Source organism: Euwallacea similis, chromosome 5, assembly GCF_039881205.1.
Source record: "Euwallacea similis isolate ESF13 chromosome 5, ESF131.1, whole genome shotgun sequence".
Taxonomy (NCBI): domain Eukaryota; kingdom Metazoa; phylum Arthropoda; class Insecta; order Coleoptera; family Curculionidae; genus Euwallacea; species Euwallacea similis.
The window spans coordinates 1,413,589-1,429,446 of NC_089613.1; the positions used below are offsets into that span (position 1 = coordinate 1,413,589).

The window sequence follows — 15,858 nt, forward strand, 5'->3', positions numbered from 1 at the left end:
AAAAAAAACAAGAGATTCATAGTTTGTGGCCATTGCAGAGGAGAATAGGCATAAAGCTGTTCAATTTTGAGACCTTCGCAGTTTGTTTTCTTATCTCTGGATTTGTGCATATTCTATAGAATAAATAAATATTTTGGCAATAAGATTTTTTCCTTTTTTCCATTTTTTGAATTTCTTAATTACTAGTTTTCAAATTTTCAATTTCAATATGTTCCAATTTCTAATTTAATGAATCTACTTGAAGTGAAATTTGGATGCAATCAATAACATATCAAACAAAGTTCAACAGCTTCTTGGAATTCCACAATCAAAGGTGGTTCCATTTGCTCTAAGAATAGTACGTGACACTCACTACCAAACGTTTAGAGCGATCGTATAAAAATCTCTTCTATAATTAGTTTACGCTCCATTAAAAAAATGTCCAAGAGCGTTTTTTTGAAGTATTCTTGTGAGACAAACGATGTTTTAAATATTTTCTGGTGTTGAACGTTCCCATAAATTAACTTTTGGAATTATTGGAAACCGTCTAGAAATTGTACGATTATTTTATATGAACAAAGGCGCAGGAAGGGGATTGGCACGTTTTTATTGACCAAACAATATTAAGCCAATATCGATTAAATATTACATTACACATTTTAGCTTGGTACATCTAAAATGCCGAAAGGCAAGAAGAAGAAATCCAAAAATAGCAAAAATGGGGATAAAGGCAAAAAAAAGGTGACCTCCAAAGGACGGCGAGGGGGAGGGAAGAAATCCAGGAATAAGAGCGCTAGGTATACAGGATGATAAAAAACCATGCACTGGATTGTGTAATTGATTTGTAGATGTAATGTGGATATTTTCACCGAGGCCGCAATGGAAAACGCTTATACCACCTGCCACAACGTTCAAGACTTGTTAAAGTGGAGAGGCTTTCCATGGCCTGACGCCCAGAAGAAGAAGAAAAAGGGGAAAAAATAACGTTGGAAAATTCGATTTGTGTATGCTTGTGGTCTGTGTTTTTTCAAAATTTGATCCAAAAAAATAAAACTCTGATCATAATTCGATTTACCTGTTTGTTTTCTGGAAAGGCAGTTCTTGATGCCAAGAAACCAAACGAACGAAAAACGACACGAGGCATTTTTCAGCGGTTCCACTCGCCCTCCGAATATCTTTAGGAGACTATAAATAGAGAAAGAACAGGCCATTTTTAAACAAGTTTACTCGCGCTTTCCTAAGTGAATAGTTCATTGCCTTCAAATATTTTGTAACTGTGCTTTTAGTGCTTTCTTATTATTGGTGAGTTTGCCAGTGAGAATTTTCCAATGCGTCGAAATATGTTTTTTTATCATTTCTGAAAAGTTCCCTTCAAGTATGATGAAAACCCGAAGGTGCTTTCCTGGAGATCATTAAACACTAATGAAATGTAAAGTTGAATTCTCTGAGAAATCCTTAGGTATCTTCTAAAGAAGAGCAGTTTTAAAGCTCCTTTTAAGGATATCCTTTATATAGGATTTACATAAGTTAAAAATAAAAGATATTTTATATTATCGTTTAGGCCGGTTTGAGGTTCCCAAAAATGAACATTTTTCAACATTTTTTCCAAATTCAAAAATTTCAAAATTTTGAATCTCTGCAAAATAATTGAGAATCTCCAAGAAAAACTTCCTGGGAAACCTCAACGGATTGAAGATGAAACAGTACAAAACGATCTAACTCACTCCTTAATAACTGCACCTGAATAAGTTAATCTGTAATTTCACCTATAATTTAATTTACAATTTCCCCCACAAACACTGATTTTAGTGGCCCATTGATCTTTTTGATGTAATTTACATTTTATTAAGAAGATAAGTGTTTGTGGATTATATTAGATGATTGCATTAAAATCCTATTTGAAATTGTAGATTTTTGATATTTAAATTATAATTTTGTTAATGGATTTTATGAAGCGCTTAAAGAAATTTCAATTTGCTCAATATTTATTAACTTCAAATCTTCAAATTGCAGGTTCAACTAAAGTGCAATAATTACAGTATTAATTACAGTATAGTGTATTAATGAAAGATTGTAATTTTTGAATAAAAAAAAAGTCACAGACGTAAATTTGACTTAGGCAAAAAAACTTTTTTCAAAAATTGAAAAAAATTTTTTTTTCCGGCCAAATTTTTTCTTTGTTTTTACTGCACCTCACTTCACCTCCTGATTAGCCATTTTTGAAATTTTTAAGGCAGACAAATAGCACTAAAACTGGACATAAAATAACCGATTTACAGCCGGAAATCCAACAATAATAAACATGTTAGTTATAAAAGTGAAGTTCAATTTCCGCAGGTCAACGAGATTTGTTGCCATTGGGCAGAATTCCAAGGCTCCAAAACGCATAAAAATACGAAATGAAAAATTGCAAAACTAAAAATGCGAAATGTAAACAGAGATTTGTCGATTAGAGGAGAACTCAAAATTCCAACGAAGTTCTAGGCGGCTCAGAAAATGTTTATCAAAATAATGCTCATGGGAGGCTAAAAATTTCAAATTTCGATCTGAATCTCTAGAATGACTTCCGAGCTATTTTCAAGGTTGAGTCACTCATAGTTCTAGTATCACTGTTTGCAATGGAAGTAAATGAGTGCCCCAATGTGTATGTTACGAGCATGCGACTCTTAAACCTTAATTTTAGTAAAGTATTTTTATAGCGTTCTAGTCGTTGCACTAACTCAGTTAAAAGTTGTTTTAACGACGTTTGAAATACTGCACATGTTTGTTTCTATTTTTACTGCATGTGTGCATGGTATATCGACCAACGAGGACTTAGAATTGGAACTTTGCTCACCACTTCATCGAGAAAAGCAACATTTTTCTGGAGTTACACCTTCTGAATGGGCCTACTAGGAACTTCGGCAATAAGTTTCCAACACAATTTGTCAAATCTCATAAATGAGAAACTTATGGATCGTTATCAGAAACACTGTTTAGAGATTGCAGTAATTTAAGAGCAATAAAAAAGATGTTTTTCACGGTTCGTTTATAAACTTTTCAGTTTATTGTTGCATAAAACTGTCTAACCGGCTCTATTTTAAGGCCAGATAATTAAATTCTGGAAGCTGGATTATTTTGAATTCCGCGATTGACGTGGTTTCTTGTCCTGTATCGCGCATGCATTTGTACACATGTCTATCATTATATTATCAAGAATTTATATGTTTTCAGTTTAAGAAAATTAGCATCTACGCCAATACGTTTTGTTGGAAAACAGGGTATTTTGGAGCATTTGGTAACTTAAGTAAAGAGACACCTCCGCCAATGGATTTTGTTGTAAAATCTGGAGGACACCCAAGGACCATGTCTCTAGGGCCAGCTACCCGATGAGCGAGTTTCCCCTCACGAGTGGAGGACTTCCTGAAGTGGAACAAATTCTCCCGGTGGAGACACCGGGACACAGGCTTGAGAAGGTCATAGTCACTCCCGCAAAAAAAATCCAGTGGCACTACCAATTTTTTTACATCTGAAATTCCATTAAACTAAATTTGTGAAAAATGTATATATTTGCAATTCAAGAAAATTGCCATCTATACTAATGCATTTTGCTAGAAAATATGGGGGATATCTTGGAGCATTTGGAAAAAAATATTAAACTCTGTAACATAGTTTCAGGGGTAGCAGCAAAGTTTTTTTCACTTGGGGCCTCATTAATATAAGTTTTTGAAACAAATATTTTTAAAAAATCGACGTTTTTATGGGAGCCGACGCCGTTGCACTTTTATATATAATTTAATGTACATTATTTAGGAGAATTTGATCAAAATGACTTATTTGTGTAATTCCAGCGGGCATGATATTGCTTTTTCATTTCGACTGGAAACAAATTGACTTTAAAAATATGTAATTGGAGAAAATTGACGTCTACTTTAGTACAAATTCGGTAGCGCTAAATCTAATCTACTAAAAATCTGGTAGATTTATAAATTCCGGTGGTAAAATAACTCAAAATCGGTAGATAATTTGAGAAAGCGATATCTCCAATACATTTCTTCGCGAAATACGGAGCAAATATTGGAGTATTTTTCAAAAAATATTCAATTCTTTAGAACCATTTCAGTGACGGTGCCAAATGTTTTATTCTCAATGAGTTTTCAACTTGACGAAATAACACATTTAAAAACTTTTGTAGAAAGATGCCTTTCGCCGTCGCCTGCAGAGCCAATGACGCTGATAAGCACGACAAAGATATCACGGCCCTCGTATTCCACAAAGGGAAATTATACAGTGGAGGAGATGATGGAAAACTCAAGGTAGTCTCCCGTTGAAGACTCGTTTTCACTCACTAACGCTTTCCGGCACAAACACTGTCTTTGTCAGGTTTGGTCTGCAGACCTAATAAAAGAGGCTGAGGTGCAAGCCCACACAACTCCAGTCTACAGTCTGGCTGCCAGTGATGACGCCATCTACAGCTCTTCTAGTGATGGTTCCATCAAGCTCTTTGAACCCAACACTTTAAAGGAGAAGCAGGTGCTAAGACAAGGAGAAAATGCTGAGTATTGGAGGGTGCGATACACCAATGGCAACCTCTATGTTGGGGACAATGAAGGCAACGTATGTGCATAAAGGGTCATGCAACAAATTTGCCCTTAAAGCCACCCTTGTAGGTTCTGGTGTTCAAAAACAACCAGTACTATGGCGCAGTTAACGTTGCAGCACCAGTAAAAGGACTGCAAGTAGTGGAACCCTACGTGCTAGCTGTACAAGACACTGATCTCGTTATCACAGAGTTTAAGCTGGATGGTGGGTAATTTAGCTGCATAAATGCTAATTGTGAAAACGTTTTTGATTAGGTGAGAAAATTCAGTGGTCCCAAGACACCACTATCCCCGGCAGGGCCCCTGTAGCTCTCATTGGAACCTCCTATTTGGCCCTCATCGATAGAGATGGCAAGGAAATCTTACTGCATAGCACCGATAAGCATTCCGGATTCAAGCAAATTGCCAAAATTGTGGTAAGTAATCGGATAATCTACAGTTAGGGCCGGCCTCAGTAAATCTGGTGTCCTGGGAGAACTTTTTAATCACCGCCCCCCTATCCCCAAGAAAAACCGCTTACCAGGAAAGTCCGCCGCCCAACTTCGCCAAGGTCCGGCACTGTCAAGAGTATAACCCGTTTATTATAAAAGCAAACTGACGTCACAAATGAGAATGAATTGTTGCCAACGAACAAATATAGCTTTATCTTTGTTTGTTGCAATGTGACTTGCGTGCGTATCTACTTCGTTTTCGGGCCTACCCCGACCCTGACTAACCTGAACTAACCTGATGCGACGTTGATACATATTTTCGAAAATTTTGAATAGTAAATTTTCAAAATTTTGAACACAAAATTTGCTTTCTATGAATTTTTTGTTTTACGGTTCTTTTTGGGTTTATTTTCGTTCGATTTATTAGTGGCATACATTAAAATCTGTCCTTTTAAGAGCAAATCTGCGAAATAATGCCGAAGCACTTAAATAGCCGATGTTACATTAAGTGTTTCCTCGTAGCGTCTTTAATTTAATATTTTGAACAGGAGCGAGATAACTACGGTTCTTTATTGTCTTTAATCGCTGTACGAGAAGTAAGTTTATTCTATATTATCAAAATTGAAAAGTTAATTCAAAAAACTGGTTAAAAATGTTCTTACAGCGTATAGCTGCTACACGTAACTTGGAACGTTTTAGTTTTGTGGCAATTTTCAAAACAATCTAATTTGGCAAACTACTCAGATCGCCCAAGAAAAAACATTCTAGGGTAAAGAAAGTCATCCATGACTCAATTTTAAAAATTCGTAATACTATTTATGACTTCTATAAAAACCAACTTATTATCTATTGTGTTTTCTCCAATCTCCTTAATTAAACCACTAAAGACACCACCAATTTTTGAATTTTGGGCATATAATAGCAATGAACACCCTAATACCATTCGATATGTAACTAAAAATTACATCTCCTGGTAAGTTAAAAAATATAACGTTGTATTCAAATGAATCAAGTTACAGCCCCTTAAAGGTCTTATTTGATTAGTTTTAATGTTTGGACACCCTGTACAAGTTGACAAGTTTATTATGATTGAGATTAGACACACACTTATTTTGATCCGAGAATACAGAAATGCAATAATATATAGGGAGTTCTATAAAAAAAAACATAATAGTTTTAGAGTTCCTGGGAGAACACACCCTGTATAATATGAAAATAATTTTAAAAAATAACCATAATAAACCCTCATTTAGCCAAAAAGTAAAACTTTTTGAAAGCCAAATATTTTGTCACAATATTCTGTGTTGTATGGCGTGAATAACCTCGTATATTTTACATTTAATTTAATAATAGAATGTAAATGTTAAGGAAAACAAGTTAAATAGTCTTTTAGATGAAGTTAAATGAAAAAAAACTATTCAGTGTCTGTCGTTCATCACTTCGCGTTTTTCTAAATGAAATCCCTTTTTATTGGCTAAAAAACTAGAAGAGGACTCATGGAACTTCAAACGTAGTGGTAAAGCGTCGCGTGTCGAATTTTTAGGATCCTACATGCACGAGAAAAAAGAACATTTACGTCAATTTGTATTTTTTGGACGAAACATGGAGTTTTTAGAACGAAACAATTAGTCATTAGTAGCAAAATGACAATGCAAGAAGTGTTAGAAAGATTAAAATAGATGGTAAAAAGTATGTTCCATTCACAGTAGGGCAAATTGTATCTAACAACTAAAGCAATTTTTTTTATTCATATATATCTATTATTCGTCATGTTGGAACTGAAAATGGTTTTGTCGAAGGTGTAGAAATCATGTTTTCGTCAAAAACTCAACTCACCGATTATCATGGTGAAATGAATAGGGACAAATTTTTCAAATAATTTGAAGATCGTTTGCTAAAAAATTTAACTGAACCATCAGTTATTATTATTGACAATGCTCCATATCACAATATGTCGTTAGAGAAAATATCAAATGGAACATGAAATAAATCCAATATTCAGAATTGACTGTGTATACAAAATATCGGATATTCAACAAATATGTTGAAAATTTAACTTTTAGATATTGTTGTTAGGTAGACACAAAATTTAAAAAGAGTTTTATTGGTTTTTTAAACATTTATATTGTAGGAATAAACCTTAAAAAAATGTTGTTGATCATTTACTGAAAAAATGTGGACATACGATCTTAAGATTTCTACCGTATCACTGCATTTTTAACGTAATCGAAAAAAATTGAGTATTTCCAAAAATTACTATAATCGACATGTTGGTCGAGATGGTAACACGGAAGTCGATCGTCTTAATATGTGGCATGAACAACAATAATTCCTAAAATCTGGAAGAAAACAGTCGTAAATATACAAAAGTATTAATCAATGGTATGAAAGGGATTACATTATGGATCGATACGGACTCTTACCCCTAATTATCATTAATGAAGATAGCGACGGCAGAGAAAGTAATTTTTTGTCTGATCGATAGACAAAAATGAAATAAAAAATACTTTTTTGCTTTTAAACGTATTTAACTCATTTTAAACAAAAAGTATTAAAGTAATTTCCAGGTAACTTTAAAAAAATTTTTTTTTTATTTATAGAGGAGAGAAACCTTCGAAAGGTACCCGGTCTGGTGATCTGTCGACCGGGTTATGTCGGATTCGTCCCTGAGAGGGGCGCCTACCCCCCCCGACCACCGAAAAACATTGCTGGGGGGGGGGGGGTCTTGCTAGGTAGCTCCCTCCCAACCCATTGCATAATATTCGCATACCTACATCATAAAAATAGACCGAGAAGATACTAAAAAATACTGAAAAAATATTAAAGGATTACGTAGAATAGGGTTTTCAATTTGTTATTCTCTTGAGATAAATCAAGGGGACTATGGATGATGACACCGCAGCACATCCGACCGATAGGGGTCGCTGGGTCTGTGAACGGGCTGCTTCGTGGTCCGATTTTCCTTGAAAATTCGTCGATTTTTACAAGTTTCGTGAATCCCTACTGAAAGTTAGTAAAAATATTTATGTCTTGGAATGACCGATTCCTATCACACATATCTATTACTATTAAAATTCAGTTTAATCCGATACGCTCCAAAACGATCACAGATTTGACAACATTATGCGTTATTTCTGTGATATCAGACTGCTTTTATAATAAACGGATTGTACGGATATATGTATGTATGTCTTTACACTCACCTCATTGATTTCAGCACGGATCTGAAGACAACAGGATAATTAACGCGTTAGCTGGAGTCGAATGGGCCAACGACAAACTGCTCTTCAGTGGTGGATGGGACAAGGTGGTCAAAAGATGGAAGGTCAGCGACCAAGGATTGGTAGAAGAGGGCAGCATCAACGTTGACTTAGTGGTAAACGCCATTGCCCCAGGAGAACCCACCACCATCTATGCAGGTGGCGCTGATGGACACATCGTCAGAGTCGACTCTAACTGAATTCCGTTTTTGTTTTTACCTTTTTTTACTCAGAATTCGCCATTGCCATGAAATCGTCATTTCACGTTAAGTTGTGTCCATCTTTACACGATCTTTGGCTGTAAATATTCACCAACGGAGTGTCGGTTATAATTATTGTTTATATTTTTAACGTCTGTTTTGTAATGTGTGAAATAAAGATTTTGTAAAATATTTTTTTATTGTTGAATTTTATTATTTAATTTTTATTGCGCCAATCAGGATCTGTACGTTTTGTAGGGACGTCCTGCAGTTGCTCGCCAACCTTTACCAAAAATCCGGTAGATATATGTACATATAACTTACCGTGGTACAATAACTTAAAAATCGGTAAATATTTTGAGGAAAACGATACCCACGCTAATGCATTTCACCGCAAAATATTGACTAGATATTGGAGTATTTTTTAAAAAATATTCAACCCTTTAGAACAATTCCAGTGGCGGTGCCAACTTTTTAATTTTTAATTATCAAACGTTTTTTTTGAAAATGATACAAATCTGTAGGTTTAGAAAAGATACATCTACGCCAATGCACTTTAGAGTAGAAAACACTTCTGAAAATTAAAACAGGAGAAAATTTTGGCTTTCCCAAGAACAAATTGTGTATTGGTCATTCTTTTTTCCTCTCTCTCCCACTCTTGTCAAAGCGTCTACTGAATGCATGGCAAAGATCTTCACCAAATATAATGAGGCAATAACCAGGTACCAAATTACCATTGAACGAGCTGGGACAACTCCATCCCACTTAAGCAGAATTAATCATTAAATCGAAAAAGGCAACGTTACAAATACAGCAAAGTTTTAATACTAAAATGTAATGGATAAGGCGCAAGTGGGAGTCAACACCGTACGTTGCCTCGACCGGAGATCATTCTATTTCTGATACTTTAATATAAACATCTCGCGAATATCCCAGAAACTGGTCAAGTTTAGTTTGAAATCTGGAAGTTCGTGCAAGTGGTTTTTGTGGTAAGTTGAAGCTGATTTTCTCAGAAGGGTGGAAACACCCAGTGTCAGGGTGCAGAAGACCGTGATTTCAGGCCTTTGGTTGTCACTCAAAATGTCTTGGAAATTTTTAGTAATATTTTAGAAATAATCGTATTCGCTTTGATGATGATTCATCAGTGCAAGTACCTCCAGAATGCTTTGATTAAACTTTAGCTGATGCATAGACCTTAAGTCAATTATGTAATTTCTTACTAGTAGTCATACAGTTTGTCAATTTCCTATGCAGAATAATCAAAAATGGGAAAAATTCCTGCAATTGGAATTGATTTGGGAACCACCTACTCCTGCGTAGGCGTATGGCAGCATGGAAAAGTGGAGATAATTGCCAATGACCAAGGCAACAGAACAACCCCCAGTTACGTTGCTTTTACCGATACCGAAAGGCTCATCGGGGATGCTGCTAAAAGCCAAGTAAGTGTTTTTCCCAATAAAATATTCAATTTACTAAAATTTCGCGGGAAATGATGACTCATTAAAGATCTACTGACACCAAATATGGGCGCCTAACAAATTAAATACTTCTTCAGGCCCAATTAACGATGAAACAGTTTTTTTTTTAATGAGGATTATCACACGCCCATAAAACGTCTATTTTTGAACTCATGCTACAATATTAAGTAGGTGGCTTAAAAATATTCGGGATATTTCTGTAGAATTCTCCAGAAAGACAGGAATTGCTTGGAATGAAATCGTGCCAAACTGGCCAGATTCCTTACGGGAAATGAGAATAATTAGCCAGCTGCTGCTTTGTAACTGCAGCTATTTTGTAGCTGGATTCTACTGAAATATTTTTCCTTTCACTTTTTTAGCGATAGAGGCCAAAAGCCGGCACTAAAGCACCATATGTTCAAGCTAATTATACAATTCGCATTGCACACTCGCAGTACCGAATAAGGTTGGATGACCAATATTCTGAATAAGGCTTAAATTCATTTTGGTTATAAGATTAAAGCTGCTGTTAACAGCCGGTTTAATTTGAGAGCAATTAGAAGAATACAGCAGAAAGTAACCCAAAAACATGTAATACCATAAAATTCCTTATAAGGGTCTTCTTTCGGTAGATTTATTTGCGGTCAAGACCTAAAACTACTACCTTAGTGCTTTCAAACAAATGAGTCACTAACTTCACATTATACAGCGATAATGCATGACCGTAGAAAACATAGAATGGCATAATATGTCGCTTCTAGATAATTCAATTTGGATGGTATAAAATTCCAAATTCGGTTTAAGTTTTTAAGCAGATTCTTGCCGTCTTAGCAGAGCCTGAAATAGAATCTTCGTGCTTCTAAACGAACCGACTCACTGGCCTTAAATTTTTCAAAGATATAGCATGCATATAGAGGTATATCATTGCCAAGAATGAGGACTCAAAATTAATCAGTTTGGAAGCTACAAAATTTTAAATCGGGTCTAATTTTTCAAGCAGATTTTTGGTGTTTTTGCTCTGACATGATATTAAATTCGTTTTCTCACAAAACCCAACGAATCTCAGATTTTCCACAAATATAGGACGAACATAGAAGTGTATTATGCGTGTCATGTACGAGATATCACAATTACAAGTAACATATATCACATATATCGTAGGTAGCAATGAATCCAAAGAACACAGTCTTTGATGCCAAGCGCCTAATAGGCAGAAAATTCGACGACGAGAAGATCCAGGAGGACATGAAACACTGGCCCTTCAAAGTCATCAATGATGGAGGCAAACCAAAAATCGAGGTCGAATACAAAGGCGAGGTAAAGCGCTTTGCTCCCGAGGAAATCAGCTCCATGGTCTTGACCAAAATGAAGGAGATTGCTGAAACCTTCCTAGGAGGAAAGGTTTGAAGACCTTTCTTGGATTGACACTCAGCAATAACACTCGCGATTTAAAGGTAACTGACGCAGTGGTTACAGTTCCGGCGTACTTCAACGACTCCCAGAGGCAGGCAACCAAAGATGCAGGCGTGATTGCAGGGTTGAATGTGTTGCGCATCATCAACGAACCCACAGCTGCAGCTTTAGCTTATGGGCTGGACAAGAACTTGAAAGGAGAGAAGAATGTTCTGATCTTCGATTTGGGAGGAGGCACTTTTGATGTGTCGATTCTCTCCATCGATGAAGGTTCTCTGTTTCAAGTTAAATCTACAGCTGGAGACACTCATCTCGGAGGAGAGGACTTTGATAACCGTTTGGTGAATCATTTTGCTGAGGAATTTAAGAGGAAGTTTAAGAAGGATCTCATTAACAATACGAGGGCTTTGAGAAGGTTGAGGACTGCCTGTGAAAGGTTGCTGCCATAGAGCCCATAGCAATCAGTTGGTGATTGAAACATTTTTAGGGCAAAAAGAACGCTATCTTCATCAACTGAGGCAACTCTGGAAATCGATGCTCTTCATGAGGGAGTGGACTTCTACTCCAAGATCACTAGAGCCAGATTTGAGGAACTTTGCATGGATCTATTCAGAGGCACTTTGCAGCCTGTGGAGAAAGCTTTAAACGATGCCAAGCTAGACAAAAGCTCAGTTCACGATGTAGTTTTAGTCGGTAAGTGCTCGAATTTTCTGCACGTGCATTAGCACTATGTAGCTTCTTTCCAGGGGGTTCAACGAGGATTCCAAAGATCCAGAAAATGCTCCAAGACTTCTTTTGCGGTAAAATATTAAATCTCAGCATCAACCCTGATGAGGCTGTGGCTTATGGGGCAGCAGTCCAGGCCGCCATTTTAAGTGGCGATACCTCTTCCCAAATCCAGGACGTCCTCTTGGTGGATGTAGCTCCTTTGTCTTTGGGCATAGAAACTGCTGGAGGGGTGATGACCAAGTTGGTAGAGCGGAATTCCAGGATTCCTTGCAAGCAACAGCAGACCTTTACTACCTATTCCGACAATCAGAATGCTGTCACAATCACCGTATTTGAGGGAGAGAGGGCGATGACCAAAGATAATAACTTACTGGGGACTTTTAATTTAACTGGCATCCCTCCAGCCCCCCGGGGCGTACCTAAAATCGAAGTTACATTTGATTTGGATGCCAATGGTATTCTGAATGTGTCTGCCAGAGATACCAGCACTGGTCGCTCAGAAAAGATCACCATCACCAACGATAAAGGTCGCCTTTCCAAAGCCGAAATCGATAAGATGTTGGCTGATGCCGAGAAATATGCTGCTGAGGACGAGAAGCAGAAAGAAAGGATATCTGCTAGAAACCAGCTGGAAGGCTACATTTTCAGTGCCAAACAAGTAATATGTTATTTCTGAGTACCATTGAACCTTCTAGTAATTGTTTCATTTAAGGCTGTGGAAAATGCTCCTTCAGACAAACTTTCCGAGGACGACAAGAAATTGGTTCAAGACAAGTGTTCTGCAGCCCTGCAATGGTTGGATGGGAACCAATTGGCTGAAAAAGACGAGTTTGAAGACAGATTGAAGCAGTTGCAAGGGGAGTGTCAGCCTATAATGATGAAGATGCATCAGGGTGGTACAGCAGGAGCTGCTCAGGGCCAAGGAGGTCCTAAAGTAGAAGAAGTAGATTAATTGATTCTCTAATGTTATTTTAATGTATTCTTTAATACATATTTCATTGATATAATGTTCTTGGTGTTTATTAATTTGGGCAAATTAACCTCGTCATCTCTCAATTCTCCTTAAATGTTCTGTAAATTATTTTTCCAGATTCTGATCCTGCATATTGATACGAAAGTGACTTCGAAGGTAGACCATAGAAAATTTAGCAAATTCTTCTTTTAATTGTTATTGCATTTACTGTAGTTAAATGCAAATGTTATCAAATCATAAAGAACTTTTACAACACTCAGTATACACTAAATCATTGGGATATTACGTCCTTTTAAGATCCGGGGGTTTTCCAAATTTATATACTCAATTTGATATTCGTTGATGCTGGTTCTTTATATAAAAATTATGTTCTGTACGCCTTTGTCTTTACTGGCTGCAAATGTATCTTTATCAAATTGGAGAGAACATTTATAGAGGTCAATGTATAATACTTTTCATCCAAGTTTCAATATTCATAAAAACCAGTGGCGTTTTTCGTTTCTCGAAGTTCCATTTAGAGTGCTAACTAGCAACTTTCTTTTTAACATTTTAGCAATTGTGAAAGTACATCTTTGATTTCTACGGAGTTTTGAATGGTAAACGACGACCTTGATTTTTTCCATAGAAAATTAATAATTATCGGATTTCGATATTTATTATTGATATGTATCAGTGGCGTACTTAATTTTTGAAAGCCTCTGCGATTTTTATCATTTTGAATGATAAACAACGATTTTTTTCTTGACTTTTTAAATTTTTTAATCTATCACTATACGGCCCTGATTTTTTCTTGCTGCTAGTTGCAACTTGGAAATAATTTTTCTGTATGCCTCTGTACTTGTTTTCTCCAAGTTAATGTTTTATGCATTAATGTCAATGCACTTAGATTGCATTGAATATTGAGGACATATTAGAGAATTTGTCAAGAAATATTAATTTTTTTGATTCAGTCTCAGTGGCGATATCAATTTTTTCCACAAGGGTTTTCGTTAAACTAAATATTGAAAAATTTATAAATTTGTAATTTAAGAAAATTGACACCCATGCCTATGCACTTTGTTTTAGAGTAAGAGTGAGACACAGGACAATTTGATAAATAATATTCAACTCTAATACAATCCCAGTGGCACTACCAACATTTTTTTTTATCTGGAATTCATTGACCTAAATTTACAAAAAGTTTATAGTTTAAGAAAATTGATATCTATTCCAATGCCATTTCTTGTAAAATACGGAGGACACATTAGAAAATATGCTAAAAATATGAAATCTCTTTATACAGGTCCAGTGGCAGTGCATTTTTCAAACATGATTGCGAAAACAATAAATTATTTGGAAACTCCCAAAATGTTTAATTTGTGGAGCGAGACACTTACGCCAATGCGTTTTGCTATAGAATGTGGAAGAGATAGAGGAGTAATTGCGACACAAAATTCCAGTGAAAGTAATTTTTTTTTTTAATTTGACTTCCAAAATCTTAATTGGGCGGAATTTTAGAACATTTGTAACTTGGAGCCAGAGCCATCTCCGCCAATGCATTTTGGTGAAAAACATTGAGGACATGTTGGATAATTTAACAGGAAATATCTAACTGTTTTTGAAGCAGTCCCGTGACGGAAATAAATTGTTAAATGTGGATCTTCGTTAAACTACATTTTTGAAAATTTTTTAATTTTTAATTTAAGCAATGGAGGGCGGTTGCCTCTGTTACCCCCTCGCTGGACCTGCCACTGCGTATTTCGCTGGGAGGTTGAAATTCTGAATCTTCAATTTTCACAAGACCAAATTAGCAGTTACTTATCGAATTAAATGATCTAACAAAAGAAGTCAGCGAATTCAAGCTTCAAGTGCTGCACTCGACCTCTGCAAATTCCCTGAAAAATTTTCATTTTTATTATTTTATTTATTAATATGAATTTTTTGCTCGCATAGAAAAAGGTGCATGAAATACGCGACTCATAACGTTCACTGTCGCGCATCTCCAAATGCGAACTTGGAGTGGTGCGACAACGAGCTTTCTTATGAAACTTGTATGTTAATATACCACTTGAGTCAATAATGCCACAGTCATTTTATTGGAGGCTTTCTTTCGATAATGATTACGAATTGTCGAAGAGTTCAGTAAATTTTATTCAAACCCAAAACGTATAGCCGATGACCTGCTTTGCAAGTGAGAATTTTGTAGACGTTATGAATGGACCGGATAGCATTAACATTTTTAAAATACATGTCAGAAAGTCTTTAGGTTTCCTGTGTTGGATCCAGATCATAGTGAATCGAAGTCCTGGAAACGTGAAATATGTTGGTGAATTTCGGATTCGGACATCTCCAACGTATTCCCCCCCTTTTTTGGTAATTTGAATGGGCGAAAAATGCAAAATTCCTGCATAAAACCGACAGCCGCGACGAAAATCTAATGCATTAGAGCAACCACCTACTTAAAATAAATAAAAGATGCTCTTTAAAACTGTTATTTGCATGTCAAGTGGTCGTTTTCTCACAGTTTAATGACCTTTTTTGAATTTTAAGAATTCAATGTTTCGCCACCTGGTTTTTTCATCTAACTGTAAGATGAGGGTATAGACACGAGAAAATTTCTTCCTCAAATTTCTTGGGATTGATTGAATTAATAATAGTGTAACGTTGTAAACCTGCCACATTGCGTCGGCTTGACCCTTTTGTTAGGCAACTCAGCATACACGTTCCCAGCGCCGCTATGGCGAATGACTAGGTTTATCGCAGATACCTTAAGTCCAATTTAAGAATTCGATGTTTATGCAATTCTTATAGGTCAGACAAAAAAGATGAATAAAAAGGCGCATTTGCATGAATTGAA

General features: G+C 36.0%; 3 protein-coding genes across 3 annotated transcripts; all 3 read left to right on the forward strand.

The window, feature by feature from the left end:
• Positions 1 to 630: 630 nt before the first annotated feature.
• Positions 631 to 1,050, forward strand: LOC136409104 (small lysine-rich protein 1). Its single transcript, XM_066390417.1, has 2 exons — positions 631 to 776; positions 828 to 1,050. The coding sequence occupies exons 1-2, from the start codon at positions 658 to 660 to the stop codon at positions 961 to 963; spliced, it is 255 nt and encodes an 84-aa protein (XP_066246514.1). The 5' UTR covers positions 631 to 657; the 3' UTR covers positions 964 to 1,050.
• A 106-nt stretch (positions 1,051 to 1,156) lies between these two features.
• LOC136409093 (uncharacterized) lies at positions 1,157 to 8,642 on the forward strand. Its single transcript, XM_066390401.1, has 6 exons — positions 1,157 to 1,281; positions 4,154 to 4,274; positions 4,342 to 4,575; positions 4,629 to 4,764; positions 4,815 to 4,975; positions 8,208 to 8,642. The coding sequence occupies exons 2-6, from the start codon at positions 4,158 to 4,160 to the stop codon at positions 8,448 to 8,450; spliced, it is 891 nt and encodes a 296-aa protein (XP_066246498.1). The 5' UTR covers positions 1,157 to 1,281; positions 4,154 to 4,157; the 3' UTR covers positions 8,451 to 8,642.
• Positions 8,643 to 9,278: 636 nt separating this feature from the next.
• Hsc70-2 (Heat shock protein 70 cognate 2) lies at positions 9,279 to 13,102 on the forward strand. Its single transcript, XM_066390379.1, has 7 exons — positions 9,279 to 9,439; positions 9,705 to 9,889; positions 11,069 to 11,308; positions 11,362 to 11,756; positions 11,808 to 12,013; positions 12,067 to 12,707; positions 12,762 to 13,102. The coding sequence occupies exons 2-7, from the start codon at positions 9,716 to 9,718 to the stop codon at positions 12,999 to 13,001; spliced, it is 1,896 nt and encodes a 631-aa protein (XP_066246476.1). The 5' UTR covers positions 9,279 to 9,439; positions 9,705 to 9,715; the 3' UTR covers positions 13,002 to 13,102.
• Positions 13,103 to 15,858: the final 2,756 nt, after the last annotated feature.

What these genes read in the sequence shown, in the direction of transcription:
- LOC136409104 (XM_066390417.1), top strand. Translation starts at nt 658, where the DNA reads ATGCCGAAAGGCAAGAAGAAGAAATCCAAAAATAGCAAAAATGGGGAT. An exon ending in TCCAGGAATAAGAGCGCTAG is followed by an intron (nt 777 to 827) that starts GTATACAGGATG and finishes ATTGATTTGTAG; the next exon opens with ATGTAATGTGGATATTTTCA.
- LOC136409093 (XM_066390401.1), top strand. Translation starts at nt 4,158, where the DNA reads ATGCCTTTCGCCGTCGCCTGCAGAGCCAATGACGCTGATAAGCACGAC. An exon ending in TTGGGGACAATGAAGGCAAC is followed by an intron (nt 4,576 to 4,628) that starts GTATGTGCATAA and finishes CCACCCTTGTAG; the next exon opens with GTTCTGGTGTTCAAAAACAA. An exon ending in AGCAAATTGCCAAAATTGTG is followed by an intron (nt 4,976 to 8,207) that starts GTAAGTAATCGG and finishes CATTGATTTCAG; the next exon opens with CACGGATCTGAAGACAACAG.
- Hsc70-2 (XM_066390379.1), top strand. Translation starts at nt 9,716, where the DNA reads ATGGGAAAAATTCCTGCAATTGGAATTGATTTGGGAACCACCTACTCC. An exon ending in AAACCTTCCTAGGAGGAAAG is followed by an intron (nt 11,309 to 11,361) that starts GTTTGAAGACCT and finishes CGCGATTTAAAG; the next exon opens with GTAACTGACGCAGTGGTTAC. An exon ending in TTGAGGACTGCCTGTGAAAG is followed by an intron (nt 11,757 to 11,807) that starts GTTGCTGCCATA and finishes AAACATTTTTAG; the next exon opens with GGCAAAAAGAACGCTATCTT.